General features: G+C 38.7%; 1 protein-coding gene across 8 annotated transcripts in view; it reads right to left on the bottom strand.

Annotated features, from left to right (window-relative positions):
- csmd3 (CUB and Sushi multiple domains 3) overlaps positions 1 to 23,306 on the bottom strand; it is a 709,139-nt gene that overhangs the window by 467,875 nt on the left and 217,958 nt on the right. For all 8 annotated transcript variants that reach the window (XR_010005888.1, XM_062980075.1, XM_062980076.1 and 5 more), the window contains exon 4: positions 17,898 to 18,092. Coding sequence is in view for 7 of the 8 variants with exons in the window: in XM_062980075.1 (XP_062836145.1) it covers positions 17,898 to 18,092 (195 nt within the window). In the remaining variant the exon portion in view is untranslated. The remainder of the gene's footprint in view (positions 1 to 17,897; positions 18,093 to 23,306) is intronic.

The following is a 23,306-nucleotide window of genomic DNA, read 5'->3' as shown; positions in this document are numbered from 1 at the left end:
AATGGCAATACTATTATAGCCTTAAAACTGGAAGTAATATTTTGACCAATTGAGGAAAGTTTTCCTGTTTCAGTGAAGGTGTAACATTTTAAGTTCCAGAAATGTATCTGGTAATGTTGAAAATAGCTTCTATTTAACCTACCCCATATTGTATTATTTGTGAAAGAGAACTGTCACTCTGTCATTCAGTATCTTCAGTGTTGGGATATAAAATGCTATTTTTCTGTATGCTTTCTGAAAAATTAGGCTTTGGGCCTTTTGCAAAACCCTCCTTCCTATTATTTTCAAAAATGTTTGTGGAATAAGAAAACAAAAGGAGTGGAGTTCATTGTGAAATTTCTACTTCCATAAACTGAATTTAAACCTATTTTATTATAGCTATAAAATGTCTGCCATATGAAGAGTGAGGATATAATTTTGTATCTGCATGCAGTTCTATGAAAAATAAAACAATCCCTAACACTAAATAACATATTGCTACAAAATTCAAGCATAAAAAAGAAATTCTTTCTCACCTCATAATGAAAGAAGAAGAGACACAGAAAGGCTTGGCTGGCATTTTTAAGAATGTGGCCAGCCAACAAGAGAAAACACTTGAAACTTTTAACTGAGAGCATGGTTTTAATTAAAAAAATCTCAAGCAATCATTAGTTAATTCTTAGATTGTATACACTTGCCATGAATAAAACTCCAAGAGGTCCTCACCATATTGTTTAGATAAAAAAAATGTTTCCAGTGCACATCTGAGAAAGAGACAGGAAGATCACTATATTTCAGTGTATATTAGTGGAATATTTCACTCTACAACATATTCGGAGTGGTGAGAAATTTTGAAGGTGTACACACTGGCAAAAGTATAAATAAAAATATTTTAATAAGGGAAATGTGCACGAAATTGCATTACTGAGCACACTTTAGTTTTCATTAATCTTACTACTTTCACAAATTAACACCAAAAGAAACATGCTGTTGGATATATGGGAAACTCTGAAACTTGGTAAATAAATAAATATCCAATTCTATTTAAGAAGACAATCCTTGATGTTACTAAAACATGGTTAAAAGTAATTTATAAAAGCAGCTCGCATAAATGAGAAGTCTGCCAGTCTGAAATTAAATTAAGATATTTCTGTAATCCTAGACATGTTTGGACACAATCAGCTGATTTTTAAGTTTCAGTCTTGTGTCAATAGATTATTCCCATAACCTATTTGGTGGAAGGTACTGTATTCCATATAGATTAGTTTTGTTTTTATATATTCTAGCATTTAAACACCCTTGTTAGAAACAGCAGATATATATGAATCACATATATAATATATTGACATGAAAACAACAATGTAAAAACAAAGAAAAATTGGAAAACAGTTCAGGACAAACAGAAGATAAAAATTAAAATCGATGTGTCTATGCATGCCTAAGATTTCAACCACTTAAAATAGTTTTCAAAAGTAACAAAATAATCAAATAGTCGTTATGATAAAAATAATTAGGTCTATTTTCTTCTCAAAACATTTCTATCCTGTTTTTTTAAAAAATTATACTAAAAGCAGCATGCAGATTTCTAAATTAACACAATACACATACACATACAAGAGAGATTATTTTTCAGGATAAATATGTGTTAATTAAGGAATCTATCAAAGATGTAGCTCCCTCGAAGCATCAACATCATTTGCCTGCAACATCATTCACACAAATGTATACTGTTCACATAATCATTCAATTTTTTATTACTATGTATCTGCCTTTCTGACATTTTTTATTATGAAATAATGTTTTCTGTGCTGTTTTAGGAAATAAGTAAAGCTAGTGCTATGTTTGTTTATCCCTTGAAAGAGAAAGCAATATTTAATGACTTAAGAAGGATGGGTTTTCCTTCATTTTGTTTTCCACTTTCTCAATCTCAGAGCTATGTCTCTATCCTCTATCGATCTTATCTTGCTTTTCTCCTGAATGGGATTCAAAGTGGCTACAATTTACTTTTTTTTCCCCGGGTGATATACTATCATTACATTAGAAGATGGCTTAAGGTGCTGCATTTGTTGTTGTTTCCATTTTATTATACATCTCTTCATCACTTTTCAGCTCCCACGAGAACCCAGTCTACCTAATCTGGAAGTATCCTCAAATAAGTGTTATCTCATGACATTTTCCTTTGGGTGTTTCTGAATATAGAAATCAATCTGTTACACAAATGGTTAGGGCATACATTTCTCAATCACTGAAACACAGCAAACATAGAAATCTAAAACCTCATTCTCTAGAATTATTTTCAAAAAGGATTTCTTTTCTATAAAACTGAATGAGAATAAATTAAAAATAATCCAATTTCAGCAGATCAGTAGGTTTAAGCAAGGCACTTGCCTCAGTGGTTTCTCAAGCTACACTGAGAAACATTTTATTATTTCAGTGCCAAATAACCTCTCCTGAGCTTATCCTTGTTATCAAAAAGTAAAAGGCCTTAAAGGGACAATGTCTTGGCCTGGAGCACAAAAATCTCCCTCTTTATGTGAATTCTCATCAGGTCCTTGAGAAAGTGCTGAATTCCCCCATGGGTACAGTGGTTTGCTTGAGTGACAACCAGTTTTGTTGCATGCTGCCTATATACTGTTTCTAAAAAGTTTCTGACTCATGGATGCCTGGAGGCATCTACTGACACATCACAATATGTCATTATATTTATTGGATATAAGTTTGTGATGAACATGGCATGAAGACTTCAGCATGTTGATAGTATGCATGTGAAACTGCAGTCCCCCCATGACAGAGGAAGCAAAGTTCAGATTGAAATAGGTTATTAGAGGTCTCCTAAAATCTATGTGAGTTTTAATTATTTATTCGGTGACAATATGTCACAATATGACTCTTTTTCAGCTTTGAATTACTGAACTGTACTGTATTGTTTTTCTATAGTCACAAATTAATACCACATTTGAACATCAAATGAGAATCCCATAGTAGAAAAAAAATTGTGAAAGGCCCTTTCCATGTTCTAGAGGATGTTGAGTGTGTATATAATCTAACACTTACTGGGTTGCTTCTAACTAGTTGTTCCTTACATGACAGGGGAAAAAGTAATACTGGAAAAAGGGAGAACTAGAATGTCGTGAGAAATTATTTTCATGTCAGTTTTCTTAAGAATTAACTTTTTCACATTTGGATGAAAATAATCTTTATAAATCTTTCATTATAAAAATTAAGTGTAAGAGACCCCATACTTTGTTGATTCCTCCATCTAGATCTTTGAATATTTAATTCTTTGAAAGCGGGGGGTTGAATCTTTCTACAATCAACATGTGGAGTGATGTGTTACAGTTCATCTCTCTCTGTGCAGTGGATGGGACTAGTGGCTACTCTGTCCTGGGGCAAATCTTCGTTGGCTACTTACGGCCCTGGCAGACAAACTGCTAATCTGGGGTAATGCAGAGCAAGGTCACCTTAATGCAGCACAGAATGTAAACAGTTGGGCTGGTTCTGATGTGCAACTGGTTACAACTGTTTACACTGCCATCCTGGATGTCCTGGGCTCAGGCGGAAATGAACATAACAATAATAATAATAATAATAATAATAATAATAATAATAATAATTATACTTTATTTTTCTATCCTGCTATCATCTCTCCGAAGGGACTCGGGGCGGCTAACATGGGGCCAAGACCAGAACAAAAACAAAATATAACAGTTACAATGAATATATAAAGCTAAAAAACAATGATACAACAGTCAAATAAAATCAGCAATTAAAACATATCATACAATGAAAACACATAATAACCAAGACAAATGAAGTAATGATACAAACATCAACCACTATAGATAAAAAGGGGTCGGGCATATAAAATACAGGATTTCAAGGCTTATTAATAAAGTGCATGGACAAGTGTCAGAGAGACAACTGGGGAAACGTGGGATAGGGTAAATAGGAAAGGAAATAAAGTGCTAAAAACAATGTTTGGTGGTTACTCAAACGCACATTGAAAGAGCCATGTCTTCAACTGTTTGATAAAGACAGACAAGTGTTTGATAAAGACAGACATCCCCTTCCATTCTCTATTTTTTAGTTGTCTCCAATTGATCAGCCATTATCTCCAGCCCCCGGCAACCAGGTGATCGGAGCAGGGAGAGGAGGGGGGTGATTCTCTTGTCACCCTGTTGCCTAGGAGACAGCACTCCAGGTGATAACTGTGTGGCAGAACCCACATAACACCCAGAGACTGCAGTGACATGAAGAATGGGAGAGAAGGATAAGTATGGCTGTTCAGTGGCAGCAAACTATATTTGACACAGTGGAGAGGTCGGTATTCCTTCCTGCCTCTGCAGTGGGAGTGGGGTGGCTCTAATTTATCCTAGGGCCAATACTATGCTAAGCTGGCCCTAGGATAATGAGTTAATATAGATCCACTCCTGAATACCCATGGAACGTTGTGAACTGGGTTTGCAATAAAGAAAGAGAAGAAGGAAAATTCAGCTGAGGAACTGTTCAGAGTTTGAACAGCTGGGTAAAGACAGATTGGTGTGTGTGTTTTCAGGGAAAAGCTAGGAAAGGGTATAATCATAATTAAGGGGCATCTAGACTGTCAAACTAAAGCAGTTTGAAACCATTTTAACTGCTATGGCTCAATGCTATGGAATCATGGGAATTGTAGTTTTACAAGGTCTTTAGCCTTTTCTGCCAAAGAGTGTTGATGCCTCGCCAGGCTATACCCTCTATTATTCCATAGTATTGAGCCATGACAGTTAAAGTGATGTGATCTTCATATTTTCCTTTATACAACCCAGTAGTGAGTCAAAAGGAAAGCTTGAAGTGACACAAAAGCTCCAGGGTACGGAACAGAAAATAACCTCAGGCTCTGTCACGGTTTGTGTTAGAGCAACATACTGAAAATTTGAAATTCATTTATATTTGGAATAGAACAGCCTTGAATTATTTTGTTTTTAAAAAAGATGGGAGAAATGGCAACTGGCATATTTTCCCATTCTAGTTGGCATGACCATTGTCTAACAATCACAATATGTTATCCTGTAACTTATATTCTACCTATATTAGATAACCTTCTTTTAAGTATGAATTAGCATGATAAAATGTTAAATTGGGCATCAAGGAGACCAGCTAATCTTAATCATTCAGGAAGCTTTAAACTGATAACACAAATATACGTTCATTTTATTTGCTTCAATTTTAGAGATGAATAGAGACAATTGCAGTCTGGGTGATCCAACCCCATGGCACCAGTCAGTAGTGGACAGATTTTAAACCATGTGTAGCTAACAAGTCAGTTTTAATCAGTTTTAGAGGATGTGTAGCTAGAAATATTACGGTTCTGTTTGTTGCTTACAACTTTAAAGATCATGGCACATGATTTTTGTCCACCATTAAGTTAAACCCAGGAGAAATAGCCCTGTGATTATGATATTGTTCCAGACATAATCATGAAAAGTATGATCCCAATCTTTATCTTACATATTTGAATATTAACTTATTTCTAAAGATCAAATTTCTATCCCAAAACTTAACTGTTCATCATTTAGTTCACTCATTACGTCCTGGTGTGGTGAATATTAAATTATCCATAAGCTTAGATTATATGTCATTTTTTCAGTAAAAGGGGAGAGATTAAATAAAAATCCCACAATATGAGTCTTTTTGCATGCAATGTCAAGGAAATGGGAAGTATGTGTTGATCAGTTAAATCCACCTACTTAGGGGAAATCGGGAGACAGTTAGGGAAGAAATTAGGAAGGTCTCCATTTCCACCTGGCAATGGCTAAGTCTGGATCCAAGATATTATACTGTGCTACATGACCAAGAAATAGTAAAAAAAAAAAAAAAGTAATATTGTACCAGGTCAGATTATTTATCCAAATATCTCAGTACTGTATATTTGGAACAAGACTTTTACATGACCCCGATCCTCTTTTAACTGGAAGTAGTAGTTATTAACCTTGCAATGTTCTGCACATAAACCATGTCCTTTCACTGAACTGTGGTCCTTCCCTGGAGCAGCTGGGCAAACATATTTTAAGAGGATGAAATCTAAGATCAATCAAATACTCTTATTTTATGTTTGTGTTTAATGCTCTGTGTCCCCCATACCTGTCATATTTATTTTAACTTTTCCAAAAGATTCCTTGGCTAATATTATGAGCACATTTCTGCCGAAGGTAAACTTCCGAAGGTCTCATTGATTGCAGTGGAAGAATGAGACACTGAAAATGAACTGCCATAACGTGTTTCAATTCTTACACTTTCTAAAAAAGGACAAACACTGAATTGTCATTGAATATGCATCAGGGTGGTAAAAAGAAGTCTATTTTTTAGTGTTCATGATCATTTTGGATGACTGCAGTATTGGCAACCAATACATCTGTCACCTTTTTCTGTAGATCATTGTAGAGATGGAATGGGAATCCATCAATTTCTCAACTGGGGTTGAATCTGGAGTTCCCCTCTCCTTAAGAACCCTGAGCGGAGCCAAACATCACACTACATTCCAATAACTCTTTTCACCATTCATATGGTTATTTACTCACTTTGTTTCTGGCTACATCTTTCCTTTTGCCTTTATTCCCCAACAGTAATAATTAAAACTGAAGTCATTACCTCATCAAGATAACAACAACAACAACAATTTCTTATCCCCCTCTCCTCGGGCTTGAGGTCGGTTATAACATAGCTAAAAAGGACCTAATCATTATTTAAAATACACATATTACAATGCATTTCAACAAAATACATATATTAAAACACATAGAACAATGATTGAAATATAGTGGACACAACACATGAGTTTTAAATTCATGATTAAAACTGGCTGGGTAAGTCTGCCAGAAGAAATGGGCAGATTGTGTCTTAAATTCCAACAGCTCATTTAGCTGTCAAAGCTCTTCCGACAGGTTTTTCCACAGTTTTGGGGTGGCAGATGAAAAGGTCCTCTGGGTCACCAATCAAGTTCTGGCAGATTGGAGTAGTCGTTCTCCAGAGGACCTAAATGTTGAAACAGATTGTATGGGAGAAGGTGATCCTATAGATAACCTGGAGCCAAACCATGTAGGGTTTTAAAGGTCAAAACCAACACTTTGTACTTTGCCCAGAAATTAAATGGCAGCCAGTGGAGTGACTTTAGTAGGCGTGTAATATGCTCACTTCCGAATATTCTTGTAACTAATCTGGCTGCTGTATTTTGAACCAACTGTAGTTTCTGAACTTGGTACAAATGTAAAGCACACTGCAGAAATCCAACCTTGAGGCTACCAACATGTGCACTACCATCTTTAAGTTCTCCAAATCTTGGAAGGGGCACAGCTGGCGTATCGGCTGAAGCTGGTAGTAAGCACTCCTGACCATCACATCTACCTGGGCTGACATTTGGAGAGACAGATCCAGGAGCACTCCCAAACTGTGATCACAGTCTTTCAGGGGGAGTATAATCCCATCCAGAACTGGTTGAAACACCTCCATCCATAGGTTAGGACCCTTAATGGCAAGCAACCCTGTTTTGTCTGGATATATTTTTATTTGTTTTTCTTCATCCAGCCCATGATCTCCTTCAGGCATTCATTTAAAGGAGAAACACTATCTTTAGCTAGAGCTGTTTTGGAAGGCATGGAGAAGTAACCTGGGTGTCATCAGCATACTGATAATACCCTGTCCCATGCCTAACGGATGATCTCTCCCAGCAGTTTTATGTAAATATTAAAAAGTATTGGGGATAGAAAGGCGTCGAACACCCCCCCCCCCCCCCGTGGCATTCCAGAAGGATACCATGATCAATAGTATCAAAAGCCACTAAGAGATCTAAAAGCACCAACAGGGACATACACTCCTTGTCAATGTTAAGACAGTGATCATCCACTAAGGCGACCATAGCAGTCTCAACTCTATGAAACTGATTTGAAATGGGTCAAAGAAGGGTGTCATCCAAGACCATTTGGAGTTGGAGGGCAACTGCTTCCTTAATCACCTTACCCAAAAAAAGGAAGGTTAGACACTGGTTTGTAATTGTTAAGGTCCAGGGGATCCAGGGAGGACTTTTTCAGCAGTGGTCTAACTACTGCTTATTTTAAACAGGATGGAAAATTCCCCTCTTTGAAAAATGCATTAATAATTTGAGATCAAATTGCATCTTTTCCCTGGATGACCAGCCAAGAAGGGCAAGGATCAAGAAAGCAAGTTGTCCTCCTTACTTATCCCAGTAGTTTGTCCATATCAACAGTACTTCTCAACTGAAACTGATCCAGTGTGAAACTGCAGACACAATGTGTGCAGAGAAGAAAGCTTTCTTTGCTTCACGGATTGCCACCTTACAGGCCCAAAGATGCCCTCTATAGTATGTCTTATTGCATAAAAGTAGAGTTTTCTGCCACCTGCATTTTACTTGTTTTCCTTCCCATTTCATTTCCCTGCAGGTCTTTGTATACCAGGGAGCTTGATTCGTAATGAGTCGGAGAAGACATGTGAGAGCAATTGTGTCAATAGACTTGGTAAGATCCGGAGGTTTAACTGGATCATTGATGATGCCAACCATGGATCCCTCTAAGGCCTCCTAAAATCTGAAAGGATCCATTAGCCTTTAAAGACGGACCATTTAATTAGGTCCTCCACCCTGCAGGGGTAGGTTGTGGATGTTATAATAGCATTGACTAGAAAATGATCTGTCCATGACAACTCGGAGGTATTGATCTCCTCTGCCCACAGATCCGTATGTTCTAAACTGAAAATCGCATCAAGGATATCACTGCTGAGTGTGTCAGTCCAAAAACTATTTGGAATAGGCCCATGTTTGTAATGGATACCATGAACTTCCAAGCTGCACCTGATAAACTGGCCTCCAGTGGCATGTTGAAATCACCCAGAAGCAAAAGTCTGAGTGATTCCAACAATACCTCTGAGACCAGTTCCGTGAACTCGGCCAGGAAGTTTGTCAAGCAGGGAAGTGGATGATACACTAGCAAAATCTCCAGTCCATCCCTCAGGTATACACACTCAATGTGATTCAACTCCCTAACAGGTAATTTGGTCAGGATAAGATGATTTTTATAGACCACAGCTACCTTACCCCACCCCTGCCCACTTTCCCTCACCTGCTCACTGACACTTTACTCAGCTTGGAGGGCCTGAGCCCAGGTTGGCCCACTATCATCTCCCAGCCAAGTTTCAGTGAAATGTAACAGGTCAAACCTTTCATCTTTGAGGAGATCATAGAAAATATGTGTTTTTATTTTTCACTGACCTGGTATTACTTACAAGAAGGTGGAGTTTTGTGGATGGAACTTGGTTCACTCTCCAAGTTCCCCAGGCTGGAAGGGTGACTGGAAGGTGAGATAGGTATTAAACAGCTTTCTCTTCTTTATCTATAAGGACATGGAAGTGACCCTGCCATCATTGTATCTCCCTCTGCCTGAACAACTGCTATTGCCAACTCAGTTTCCATATACATTAAATTAAGAACAACAATATAGGGACAAACAAACAATCCAAAGCAAAAAAGAAAAAAGACACATTATAAGACATGAATATAAAACTTAACACCCAGTCAATGGGTGTATTCCCAGTCAATCAGATGGACTGGATGGGTAGTCCAGCAACATCCTATTCCCACCAGGAGACTGCCTTGTAGCCAACCAGATGGTTCTGGTAGTCCTCTCTTTACTATCTAGTCTTCCAATTGGCTTTCACACCACCAGCTGGTGTAGAAGTCCCAAAGTGGCCAGATTCCATCCACTCAATGAACTGATTTTCTACAAACACAACTTAAAACACATTAAAATAGAAAATGGGTCCTTCTAGATCTAGTGATACTTGCTCCCTTGGAGACTGCTGAGTTATACCCAGCTGGAGTAGGCCTGGGCTACAGTCGTCTCACGAGGAATTCAGAAATTAGCAACAGAGAAGCTGGATGGAGATGCTCTTGCTTCTCGCCTTTTATACAGCAGCAGCCTCAAGTCCTCCCAGGTCTAGTGGACTCAAGCTTCATAGTTGCTCCCTCCTCTGAGATTGCCAAATCACACCCAGCTAGAATAGGCATAGGGCTACAGTGAACTCACAAGAAGTTGGGAAGCAAGCAACAGAAGAGCTGGATGGGGATGCTCTTTTTCTGGCCTCTTCTACAGCAGCAGACTCGAGTCCTCCCCTACAAGTTTTACATTTTCTTACTATTCAAACATACAGACTGCTCATAAAGGTTTCTTCCTAGGGACTTTGTCTAGTGGATGAAGTAGACTTAAGTCTATGAAACCTTATGCTGCCAACATCTCAGTCTCAAAGGTGCTACAAGATACCTTTGCATGGTGATTTAGACTAACACAGCTACATTTTTTAATTCTACTCTGGATCAGCATGCAAATGGATATTGTAAACAACTTTGAGAGAGCATAAGCTTTTGTAGCTAGAGTCTATTTCATCAAATGCAAGAACCAAAGCTAGTCTTGTTAACTTGTTTGTCTTATAAAAGAGATAAAATGTCATTTTATCTTTGGTAACAACCAATTAATTTCAACATAGCTTTTTATGAGCAAGAGCACATAAGTTCTGACAAAGTAGCCCAGAAAAGCGTGTACTGGGAAAAAATGCTTATTTAAAGAGTCTGAAAGGCTTAATTTTCCTTCTCCTTTTACTCTCAGGAACAAACTATTTTCTGCCTTTCTAATTAGTGAAAATACTAGCTGCATGAACATAACACCCAAATCGGTTCTTCAGCTTGACTCTTATTTTTATATGTGAGATGCTAGATAACATGAGTAGAGGAACAAGAATGTGTCTGAACAAATACTATAATGTAAAAGTCTTATCAGCATATGGCATGTCACTAACAGCGTGCAACACAAAACAACACTCAAATTGACAGACACAAAGACACATATCAGACCAAGGTACAGATTTTAAAAAAATGTTGTTGAAATATAGGTGACAGCCTTTTCAGTAGGTAATCACTATGCTCAGCAGACATATTTTCATTAATCTATGTAATGTTATGGTTGTTTATTGCAGAACAATTAATTCAAAGCAGATGGGACATTTTGGTTTAGATTTATTCAGTTCATTGGACTCATGAACTTGCAGTTTTACTTTGATAAACAAAGTATTGCAAAAGCTGTAAAACTGTTATTCTATTGATCTGAAGAGTTCCAGGCACTGCTTCCCATAAGGAGATACAGGAATTACCTGGAGGCAATGCCACTTGGCTGCAGCTAACACAAAGGTTTGTAGATAAATTGAAGGAAAGCTCTTTATATGGCAAAGCTATTCCATTCTTTAATAACAAGGTCATTCTTATGAGGTTTAAAAGAGTGATGGCATCACAGCGATGCACAAAACAACAAATCTACAGCCCCCCCAAACTCGAAAATTGGCAACGCAATCCATCATCCCCGCCTCCAGTAAGATACAACAAATTTACACATAAAACACTATCACAACACCAAAAAATGCCAAAACTAGGTACGCATGCGCAAAAACACCATGCTTTGAACCTTTATGGCGCGCGCGCGCGCACACACACACAACTGTCAAAGCCTCCCTCACCCTCTCTCGCGACCTCGTCTTTGAAAAAATAACATCACTACAGATCCAGACGCCATTACAAAACAACAAAAGTAAAGGCCCCCCAACCTTGAAATTTGGCAACATAACCCATCATCCACGGCTCCAGTAAGATACAGCACAATTAGATGCCAAACACAATCACAGGGCCAACAAAAGCCCAAAAAACGCAACAGGCGATCTGCGCCTGCGCGCACACCGCCCTCTCCTCCCTTCCCGCGCGCACACACATCATCCTTAGCCCAGGAGGCCTCACAAACACCTCGCCTCAGAGCTGGGCCTGGGCTGAAGGAAGGAAGGCAGGCAGGCAGGAAGGCGGATTCCTCTCTGCCCTCCCCCCCAATCTCCTCCCCCCTCAGGGCCCATGGAGGGTCGCCGAGCAGGCCCCCTCCTCCAGCCCCTCTCCCCTCCCCTCAGCGCCAGGAAGGCCCCGCGGACCCCCGCCTCACCCTCTCTCCTCTTCCCGGCCTCGGCCTCGGCCTTCCTCCTACCGGGCCCTCCGCAGCGCCGTCTGCACCCTGGTCCGCCTCAAGGACTTCTTCCCCGGTTCTTTGAGGACTTCAAGGTGAGGGGGGAAGAGGAGGGCATGGCCCTCCAGCAGGCCTGGGCCTCCCCTCCAGTTGTTTTGGGCGCCAACTCCCGCCCTTCCCAGCCTCAGGCCCCTTCCTTTTCCCCCTCACCCAGTTAAACGGCTGACGGGGGGGGTGGGTAAAGAGCCTCAGACCAGGAAGGGTGGAAGTTGGCACCCAAAACAACTCGAGGGAAGGCCCAAGTTGGCCCAGGCTCAGCCCCCCCCTTTTCTGTTGTTATTGTTGCTGTTGTTGTTGTCACCCACAAATCACAACCCCCTCCAATGCCTCAGCAGCCCCCCTTTTTTCCCTCTGAAGCCCTATCGCCCTCACCTTTCCCTTCCCTGTCAGTAATAATTATTATTAATATAATAATAACTGCTCATCATTTAAGAATGTAATAATAACCAATAATAATAGTAATTTATTATTGTTATTATAACAGTAATAATCATTCAACAATGCAATAATAACTAATCATAACAAGTTATTATTATTACAACTATAATAAACATTCAAGGCTGTCATAATAATAATAATTATAACACTGATAATCATCCAACAATGTATTAACAATTCAAAATAAGAGTAAATTATTATTATTATTATTATTACAGTGATAATCATTCACAAATGGAATAATAATTATTATAACATTGATAATCATTCAACAATATAATAATCACTAATAATAGTAACTTATTATTTTTATAACACTCTGAAATCAGGAAAATTGGGAATGCCACAAAACAAACTATCACAGCCAGCTAACACCTCCCAAGAAAGGATTCTTCCAGAAAGGAAGCTCACAATGCAGTGAAGCAGTGTGTATTACCAGACTCATTATTAGTACTATTATTATTATTATTATTACTATTATTATTATGTTGCTGTGAACCGTAAAAATGAATACAATCTGGCTCCAAATATTCAAAACCAATAAAATCAATATATAAAAATTACTCTGCTATAATAAAACAGAACAATACAATCTCTAAAATCAAAACACTACATAAAGAACAACAATCTGAAAACAGGGCCATTCCACACAGGAAACAATCAGGGCCAGCTAACACCTCCCAACAAAGTATTCCCATCATCAAAGTCTGGCAAATCCTCACCACTCTCAAAACAAGGGAATTACAGACAGGAAACAATTAGGGCCAGCTAACACCTCCCAACAAAAAATTCACTCAGCTAGAAAACAGCCAGGCTTTAAAGCTGCAAGCCCATTACATGCTAATCATTTTCCCTAATTCCAACATTCATACTTCCCTCTAACAGACAAAAAACAATCAGAAATATTGTATATTCACAACCTTGAGAAAATAATCTCCCCTGATGGCGCAGCGTGTTAAACCGCTGAGCTGCTGAACTTCTGCACCCAAAGGTCGCAGACGAACACAGCCCCCACTATTAGCCCCACCTTCTCCCAACCCAGAAGTTCGAAAACATACAAATGAGAGTAGATGAATAGGTGCCTCTGCGGCGGGAAGGTAACGACGCTCCATGCAGTCATGCTGACCACATGACTTTGGAGGAGGCTACAGACAACGCCGGCTCTTCGCCTTCAAAATGCAGATGAGCACCAACCCCCAGAGTCACACACGACTGGACTTAATGTCTGGGGAAAACCTTTACCTTTACCTTAACTACCACCAATTCCTCAATACTTTATTTCCCAGACCACCAGACTTCGCCACAGCAACGCGTGGCCGGGCACAGCTAGTATAATACTAATATAATATACTGGTAGTTATTCTATATATTTACAATATGATAATATAATTATATTATGTATTACATGTATTAATAATATTGCAGTATAATCGTATAGTACAATATATTAGTATATAATACGAATATTGTGCTATGCTATATATATACACATATACATATATTATTAATATTATAATGTAAAGCAATATACTAATAATACAATATAATGACATATATAGTAATATTACTTGAGAAAATAGACAAGCGTGTCCAGAAAAACAAATTTACATATTTAAACATTTAAATCTTCCATGTCAGAAGACACTACACAGGTGCCATTGCTTTTATTATCTGGTGTGCTGTCTCAGCTCTGCTCATGTGAGATTTTTTTTTCCTTCCTATCACTCTCCCACAGTGCATCGCCTTCTGATCCATCCAATACATTAGACATGCCAGGTTTTTAAAAGCTGGGCACAACAAAGTCCTCTGTGATAAGGTCCCGACTCTTAATGACCCATGTGCGCATCAGTTCCAAGAATAGGTGCTTCACATTTCCAGTGGGAATCAATTGTTGATCGCTGCTCATCATCCAGTTATTTTACAAACGCTGCTAGTGGTCTTTAATGGGCATGTTCACTGATACATCTAGTGGCTGCAAGATAGAAGTTAACCCACCAGGAATCACCACCTCTTGTGTCTTTTCTTCACTGAGAAGTCACTTTATTTCCTTGACAATGTGACTTCGAAAACTATCCAGAACTAGCAGCGCCAGCTGTTTTGTATAGTGCACCTGATCTTCTGTTCCACACTGTCTTAACCCAATCCACTGCTTCAAGCAGCGTTCCTGAAGGGGCAGGCAGATGGATGGGTGTGCAAGTGAGTGCATGAGCATTTACGTGAGCGAAGTGATGGGGGAATGGTTATGTGAGTAGATGGGCATGTGATTGAGTGGAAGGAAATGTTAGGCTGTTTACAGTGGGGAAGCAGTCTAAATCATGGAAATGACTATAATACAAGGAATAATAAAATATCAAAAATGGGTTTCTATCAAGGGTGTGCGACTATTACACAATGGTGACTATTATATGATAAAACAGGTGCATATGTGCCATAAAAGGAAAATGGTACCATACAATAACAGATTGATTGCTATAGGAAGATCCCTCTAATATTCAAGGACAAGTTCTATTTCCTACTATTATTTATTGGACATAAATAATGAGCTTTTTCTGCCACTGATAAAGCTTCAGTAGTATTTCTGACAAAAACAGTTTCTATAACCCTGTATTTATAGGAAAAATGCACTGTACATGGATTCCGCAGCACAAAGACAACCACAAAGGCAGCTGTTAGATTTAAAGGGATTGTCTAAAGAATGTTGGGATGAAATATCTATGAATCTGTTACACAGAGAAAGAAATCATTCATTTTGCAATAAAAACATTCTTGAATGACCTTACTAGAAAAATATTTCTCAGCTCTTATGCACAGATAGTCACTGTTCAGTTTCTGCTGTTTTTTTACTGCACTTACTTTCCTAAAGTATCTTTCATAAACTGTGGCTTGTTGATCACGTACATTAAGTCACAAGCACAGACACATACTCTTGTGCATACACATATCCTCACCAAACATACATTCAATGCTTTGGCTGACAGTGAATTAATTTGTCACTGTTTTGTTACTGCATGGCTAAATGTCTTAATCACTTTAATTCAAACAACATAAGGCTTCACATAACTCCAAAGCAAATGACTTGTTTCACATCCAAAATCCATCTAGCTGGAAAGACTTGAGCTTATTCATACCCAAACATATTGTTAATTCATTTATAAAGTTCTAATCTCTGTAAGAATAATATATACAAAATCTCTTTTATTTGTATAGTATTTGTAAATACATCTGCATAATTATTCATTTGTTTGCATGACTAGTCAGTAAAACCAAGGAACAGGTAGTGAAAGCAAAACGGATCATAAAGCTATTGACTTACATATGACTGCTTTTTATGTAGAGTGTAATTTTATGACTTTATATAATAGCTATATACATTCAGATAAGTGTTTTTATTATGAATAACTTTCAGCTGCTTCATTCTTGACTAAAGCTGAAACACATGATATTTATGCATTTTGATTTTTTTAAATGTGCATTTGCCTCAATTTAATAAGATAACTGATTCAATGTAATAATTCATTCTGATTATAGACCAAAATAAAAAGAAGATGGTTTTAACATGAAATAAAATAAACAAAATAACAGTCATATTTAGTACGGCTGAGCAAAAATCTAGAGGTGCATCATAAGTGACTTAATAAATCTGTACTTATGACCAATGTTATGAAGCCAGTGCCATGTGCCCCCCATCCCCACAAATTAATTAAAACAACACTCTACTGAGATTTTTCAAACTTGGTATGTCACATGCTCTTATTAGCCTATCAGGGTTGAGGGAGAGGTAAGGGAGGAGGCACTCCTGACATTTCCTTTGAATCTAGGAGGCACATTGCCTCGGTCACCATTGTGAGTGAGGTGACAGAGAGCTGGAGATCTAGAGTAGTGGGCAAGCAATTCCATAGTGACGTATGCTATGCAAGCTTAATTTGCCTCAGCTTAAGATTTCTTTTAGGATCATCACAGTGAAATTTTGGATCTTTTTAGGATCATTTTTTCTCTGCATTTGGGGGGGGGGGGTCCATTTAGGATTTTTGCTTTCCTTTGGTTTTAAAAAATATAATTCAATTCAGTGCAAAGTGATATGTGTGTGTGTGTGTGTGTGTGTGTGTGCTTTAATATTTTCTGAAATCTGCAAAGCGTCCCCCTCCCACCAGTGTCTGTTTTTTTGTGGAGTTAGGAGAGAGAGAGAGAGCAAAACTTTAAAAATATTCTAAAAATAAGTAGATGTGCAAATCATTCTGAAACTTGGGGGGAGTAGTGTCCTGGTTATGTTGTGTCATATGTAGAGACATTCAAAGGAATAGCTCTTGCAGTTATATATATATATATATATATATATATATATATATATATATGTATGTATGTATGTAAAAATTTCACAAAAAAATCCTAAAAATCCATGGATGAGTGAAACATTTTGAAACTTGGGGGGCTTGGAGTGGAAAATGTGTGCTATAGTTATAACAAGTGTCATCCCAATAGCCCTAAAAATGAGGGAGAGGAGCACCAGAAATGTCCCCATTGGCAGGAATGGGCAAATAATGTTACAAAAAACTAATGACATTGTTGGCACTTTGTATTACATACAACACAGACCCCTTACTATTTTTTCAAAACACTTAGAATCAAAACGGGGCCACCTAAATTTCACAAATACTAATGAGGCCGATTTTTGGCTTCATGCACACCTCTAATATTTAATAGTATAGTCACAACACTCTTAAGGCCAAGGTTTGTTCATAAGGATGCCTACGCACATCTAAGAAATCTCTTTATTGTTGCTATGTACCACTGATATATCATCTTTCTACAGGTCACAATAGTAGTCACATGGCATCTAGTGATCTTATCAATATTCTGTTTATCCTTACCAAAAAGTAGAAAAAAATTACAATTCTTCCATCTTCTGCTCAATATAGTCTGTAGAATATGTATGATTAAAGCAAGATATTGCTCTTAGTAAAACGAGCAATATAAATGTTGCTGAAAATTTCTACTGCCTCATTTGCACAAACACAAATATGCTCATGATGACTTATTGATTTCTAAAATCAAATATGGTAATAATATCTCCCCTTCTCTCTGTTGCAATAAATAGACGTTTGCATTATGGTTCAGAAAAGAGTGGAACATAGTCAAATGCATAGCATATTTCATTCACAATAAATTTCCCACCAAGTAAGCATGTACTTTAGAAGTAATGTATATTTTTGCACCCTTTCTTTGGCAGCTTGAATTAAACATGCACTATTAAGTAATGACAGGTACAAAAATCCACCAAAACCAAGTAGTTTTATGTATCAATGATTTCATAGCTCATATCCTTTCACTGAAGTCAATAGTACTTAAATTTCTAGTCTTAAGTGGCTAATTAGTGTCTTATCTTACCTCTGCAGATAGGAACAGGGAAATCCCAAGATGCTGTATTTATTGAGTTGGCTATACAGGTGAGTTGGGGATGTCCATCCAGAATATATCCTGTCACACAGCTGTATCTGATTTTGTCGCCAACATCAAATCTTGTTCCATATAAAACACCTTTGGGTGGAACTCCAGGATTTCCACAAGAACTGCTCTGTAATTCTGTAAAACAAGATAAGACTAGTCATTAGTACAAGTAGAACCTAAAACAAACTGTTGCTGCATAAAGTTCTCCTATTTAGGGTTCCTATTACCTACCTAGCCAGTCATATCTCCAACCCCCCTGGTTCTTTTCCTGCAACTATCCATTAACATTCCACAAACACTTTTTTCTCAGTTGTTTTGAGGTCTTGCTTCTTAGATCCCATCCACACTGCTCATTTAATGCAGTTCGAAGCTAGTTGCAAACAGTGGCACCCAGAGAACAAACACAGCAAAAGCAAGCCTTTAATAAGCAAATGCTCTGTGGTTTGTGTGTTCATTATCAGGGCCTCAAACTGGTTCCGGGGTTCCCTTTGTAATTATCTGCACAGCAAAACCACTTTCTTCAATACTGTTTTAAAACTGCATTAAATGGTCAGTGTAGACAGGACCTTAGTGATTGTACCTTAGTCAATCCTGATTTTTTTTTTGAGATTGAAAGAAAGTTTCAAAATTAACATTTTGCATAAAGGCCTAATGTTGGATGTTTGTAAAAACATACTACTTGTGCCATTTTCAGGTGGAAGCACACACTCTTCAAATATTTCTGTTCATGCTTCCTTCTATCCCTAGCTTCCATATTCTTTGCACTCCCCTCATGTATAGCAAGAGCTATAGTTTAGTAAGCTCCACACAGGTTACTGTATTTCACTGCCAAATGAGGAATAGTAAACCAGACATGTAGTTGTTATCATACATATTCTAGAGCCATGGTAAGCCATGTGATTCTGTTGGTAATGATAGACCATAATTATTAGGCTTGATCGATCCACGAAAAATTTGATTCTAAACTCGTTTCAAAACTAGAGGGGGGCAGCATTTCGTTTCTGAAGGTATTTCCGAATTTTGCCCCCCAAAAAATTCGAAATTAACGAAAATTCGTTATCTTCAAAATTAATTCGTTAATGGCGGACGTGCATGCGCAATTCCCAAAAACAGCACAGAGGGAGAGGAATTTACAGGACTCTCCCACCCTCATTTTTTGAGTGATCTTCTTCAAACTTGGTACAGTGGTAGAACCCATTTAACACTGATAGCTCACCAAAATTTGGAACGTTTCCCTTATCCTCTGATTTTTGGCGAATTTTCATAGCTTTTATAATAAACCATTTTTTAATAATTGCAGAAATCTGTTCCTGGTTTGAAAGTCTTATTTCCTGTTAAATTGGGTTGTCTTTACTGTGAAAGTCATTGTTCTACTTCAGAAACTTTGTTTTTGTGGCTGAAACTTTGTTAAATTGGTGTGTGTGTGATATATACTGTGTATATATATATATATAGTCCCTGCATATGTGTGTGTGTGTGTGTGTGTGTGTATGTATAGGTAAAGGTAAAGGTATCCCTTGACGTTAAGTTCAGTCATGTCTGACTCTGGGGGTTGGTGCTCATCTCCATTTCTAAGCCCAAGAGCCAGTGTTGTCCATAGACACCTCCAAGGTCATGTGGCCGGCATGACTACATGGAGTGCCATTACCTTCCCGCCAGAGGAAGGTAACTCACATTGCCACATACACTCACATTGGCATGTTTTCAAGCTGCTAGGTTGGCAGAAGCTGGAGCTAACAGCGGGCACTCACTCTGCTCCCGGGATTTGAACCTGGGACCTTTCGGTCTGCAAGTTCAGCAGCTCAGTGCTTTAACACACTTCGCCATCGGGGCTCATGTATATAATATACATACACATACACACAATGTGGAGAATATGTGGAAAGGTAGATAGATAGATAAGTTGGGAGCCACAGCGAAGGCACCTTCCTGGGAGCAAGGTCTAATAATAATAACAATAATAATAATAATAATAATAATAATAATAATAAATCCCTTACAATATCCAAGATGGCTCACTGCTACAGAATCTTGGGAGGTTTAGTTTGGTATGGTACCATTATTGGCAGAGAAAGCCAAGCTGTAGGAGTTGAAATCCAATCATTTATCCTCCCTATAGAATCAATTTTATATGCATTTTTAGCTACAGAAAAGCTAAAATCAGGACAGTAAAAGAACAACACCCAGAAAATGGGAATTCCAGTTAGGAAACAATCAGGGCCAGCTAATACCTCCCAACAAAGGATTCCCCCAGGTAGGAAGCAGCCAGGCTTTGAAGCTGCAAGGCTATTCAATGCTAATCAAGGTGACCAATTGCAACATTCACACTTGCCTCCCACAGACAAGAGTTCTTTCTCCCACCCTGGACCTTCCACAGATATATAAACCCCACTTGCCTAGCTTCGCACAGACGTCAAAACCTCTGAGTATGTCTGCCACAGATGTGGGTGAAACGTCAGGAGAGAATGCTTCTGGAACATGGCCATAGAGCCCGGAATACATACAACAGTGTGATCCCGGCCATGAAAGCTTTCGACAACACAACCACAGTATCCATTCAAGTTCATGTAGTGTGGTATGGAGACCTGTATTGGGGGGAGGGAGGGTGCGAATCTGGGCCCCTGGGAGTCGTAGTCCTCCCTCCCTCCCTCCCCGGGAGCAGCCGAGGACAGGCCTGGCCCACACCCCCTCGCATCCCGGGCCTCTTCCTCCTCACTGCCGGGCCCCGCGCCAGCCTCCATCTCTGCGTGTCTCTGTCTCTCTCGGTCTCTCCATTCCCGGCTCCATCCGCCGCCTTCCCGCCTCACAGAGAGACACCAGGCCTGAGCTGAGGCGAGGCGGCGGCGGCGGCCATTTCCCCCCTCCGTCTTCCTCCTCCTCCTCGGCCTTCTTCCCCCTCGCCCCCTCCCATTGGCTGAGCCCGTGACGCCCCTTTTCTGAGGGGCAAAAGGAAAGGGCCTGAATGGTGGGAGTTTGGGTGATTTGCAAAAGCTTTTTTTCCTAACGAAAAAAACGACGAAATAAGAAAAAACGGCCTCTCGCGATTCGAAACCACGATATCCAGACGTGTGGACAATCAAGGCTGTATATTGCTTCAAAAGAAACGAAAATAACGAATTAATAACGGGTAACGGGGAAATCGAATTATTTGAGCAAGCCTAATAATTATAGCTAACCAGAAAAAGAAATGTAGAGTTTTGTATTAGGAATGGAATGAAGAGGAGGGAAAAGAAAGCCCATAGGGTTCATGATTGGGCAACAAAAGACTGGAGGAGAGAAAGACAATGGTAAACCACTTCTGAAAAAGTCCTGCCAAGAAAACCCCATGATAGGTTCACCATAACTTGGAAACAACATGATAGCACATAATAAAAAAGGGTAACACACTAGAACCAAAATGCATCTGCAGTAATTTGTAGTTTCACTCAGCTAAATTTTTAGTCAACTAATCTAGCACTTAAGGAGAAATTAAAAAAAATACATTCAGATGCAGAATACATTTTGCATAATTTCTATTTGAGCAGTGGAAGTGAAAGCAAGTTAATTATTTTTTCTCCTTCATTTTTACCATGTAATTTATTACATGGGTAGAACAACAAAAACACAGCAATGAGGCCAGTGCCAATTCATGTCAAGATGATGATATCGCATCACTGAAGAATTGATGCAAGACAGACAGACTTGGCATATGGTTATAAAATTAGTCTTATTTTTTGGCACCTTTTAGAATCACATTTGCATTCTCAACTTGCCCATGTTCTCAGTTTGTGTGACTTCTTTTCTCTGCATGGACACTCATGGATATTTTGGCATTTGTTTATCTAGAATGTATGTTTCCACTCCAAACAACCTTATTTTGAGAAATGCATATTCAGTGGTGGCTTGTGCCTTTCATGTCAGGGAAACAGAAAATCCAAGTGGAAGTTCAGCTTGTACAGGAACCATCCAAGACAATGGACCCTATATTCAAAAGAGGTTCAGCACCTGGAATAGCTACTTTCAAATAGCAATAGATTCATTGCCACATAATTTGAAAAATGCCAACCACCACTATGAACACCCTTTTCAAATATATGGACAATTTTGTGGATGATTTTAACCATCAAAATGCATGATGGGTTTAGAAACGTATATATTTTTCAGGTAAAAAAGTACTTCATTTCTTGTCAGTTCTGATATGGATTCAATAGATATCTTCAGAGAAAAAACAACTTATGATCAACTGTGGGATAATGAGATTAGACATAGAAAATTGGGTTAAATTGGGACCACTTTATTTGAACTATATAAGATTTAGGTTACTTGGAATTGAAAGAGCAAGGGGTAGATGCCACCTGATGTAGGTCCAGTTGAGGCCAAGTGTTCACCCTAGACCACTTCTTCAGTCTTCCCATGGATACAAAGCACCTCAGCCCTTTGAATTCAGTAGTTGGATTGCTACTCAGCCAATCACCTACTGGAAAGTAAACCCAGGATACACCTACTCAACTTGCAGGACCCTATAAAACCCTCAGGTCAACCTCAAGAGTAGATGCTTTCTTCACCCTCTGGGTCCCAGGATCTGTAGAGACAATTTTATAGCCCTACCCTTTACCAAAAGGAAGTCAAAGTGTACACCAAAGCCTTACATATGGGATAGGCAAAAAAAACCCTATCTGGCCCCAGAGCAAACATTAAATTGCACTGAAGATGGGAGACTGTACCAATCCTAGCCTACCCCTTCACCTGCATCACCTGCCACATTCCAGTACCCTGCAATATCCTGGTTCCTGACCATGGAGGCCATCAAGAGTATCCCTTCCTGGCCATGTCAGTCCAGATACATAATCATAATTTACCATCTTTAGCTTGCTCATCTTCATGACATGCAGTGAGAAGAGGTAATAACAGCCATTTCAAATGTTAAATTCTACTATATTGAAATGCATATTCATAAACTTTCACATTCTGATCCTGTATTAGAAATGTTGGTATAAAATCTGTGTTTTAAATGTAAAAGAATGAAACTTCAGAGAATATAGAAATTTCACACCTATTAGTAACTGCTTAGATAAGCTGTATTAAAAAGAGGAGACATAATATGGCAATGCTGCTTAAATGGTAGCTTATGGATGATGCCACTCCACAGACAATTTCTGATTAGCTTCTAGCAGAAAAAGAAGCAATTGTAGCCAATAGGCACAAATATAATGCATGTTTCTGGCCCTTCTGAAATAATAATTGCCAATTTACCATATTAGTTTGAGAAGCAGTGTTGTAGTAAATTGAAAGAGAGCTACAGTCCAGATGTCAAATAGGAAAATATATGGAAGTGAACTATGCACTGCAAACACACCTTCAATCACTTTC

The sequence above is a fragment of the Anolis carolinensis genome, chromosome 4, assembly GCF_035594765.1.
Source record: "Anolis carolinensis isolate JA03-04 chromosome 4, rAnoCar3.1.pri, whole genome shotgun sequence".
NCBI lineage: Eukaryota > Metazoa > Chordata > Lepidosauria > Squamata > Dactyloidae > Anolis > Anolis carolinensis.
This window is presented reverse-complemented; position numbering and strand designations above follow the sequence as displayed.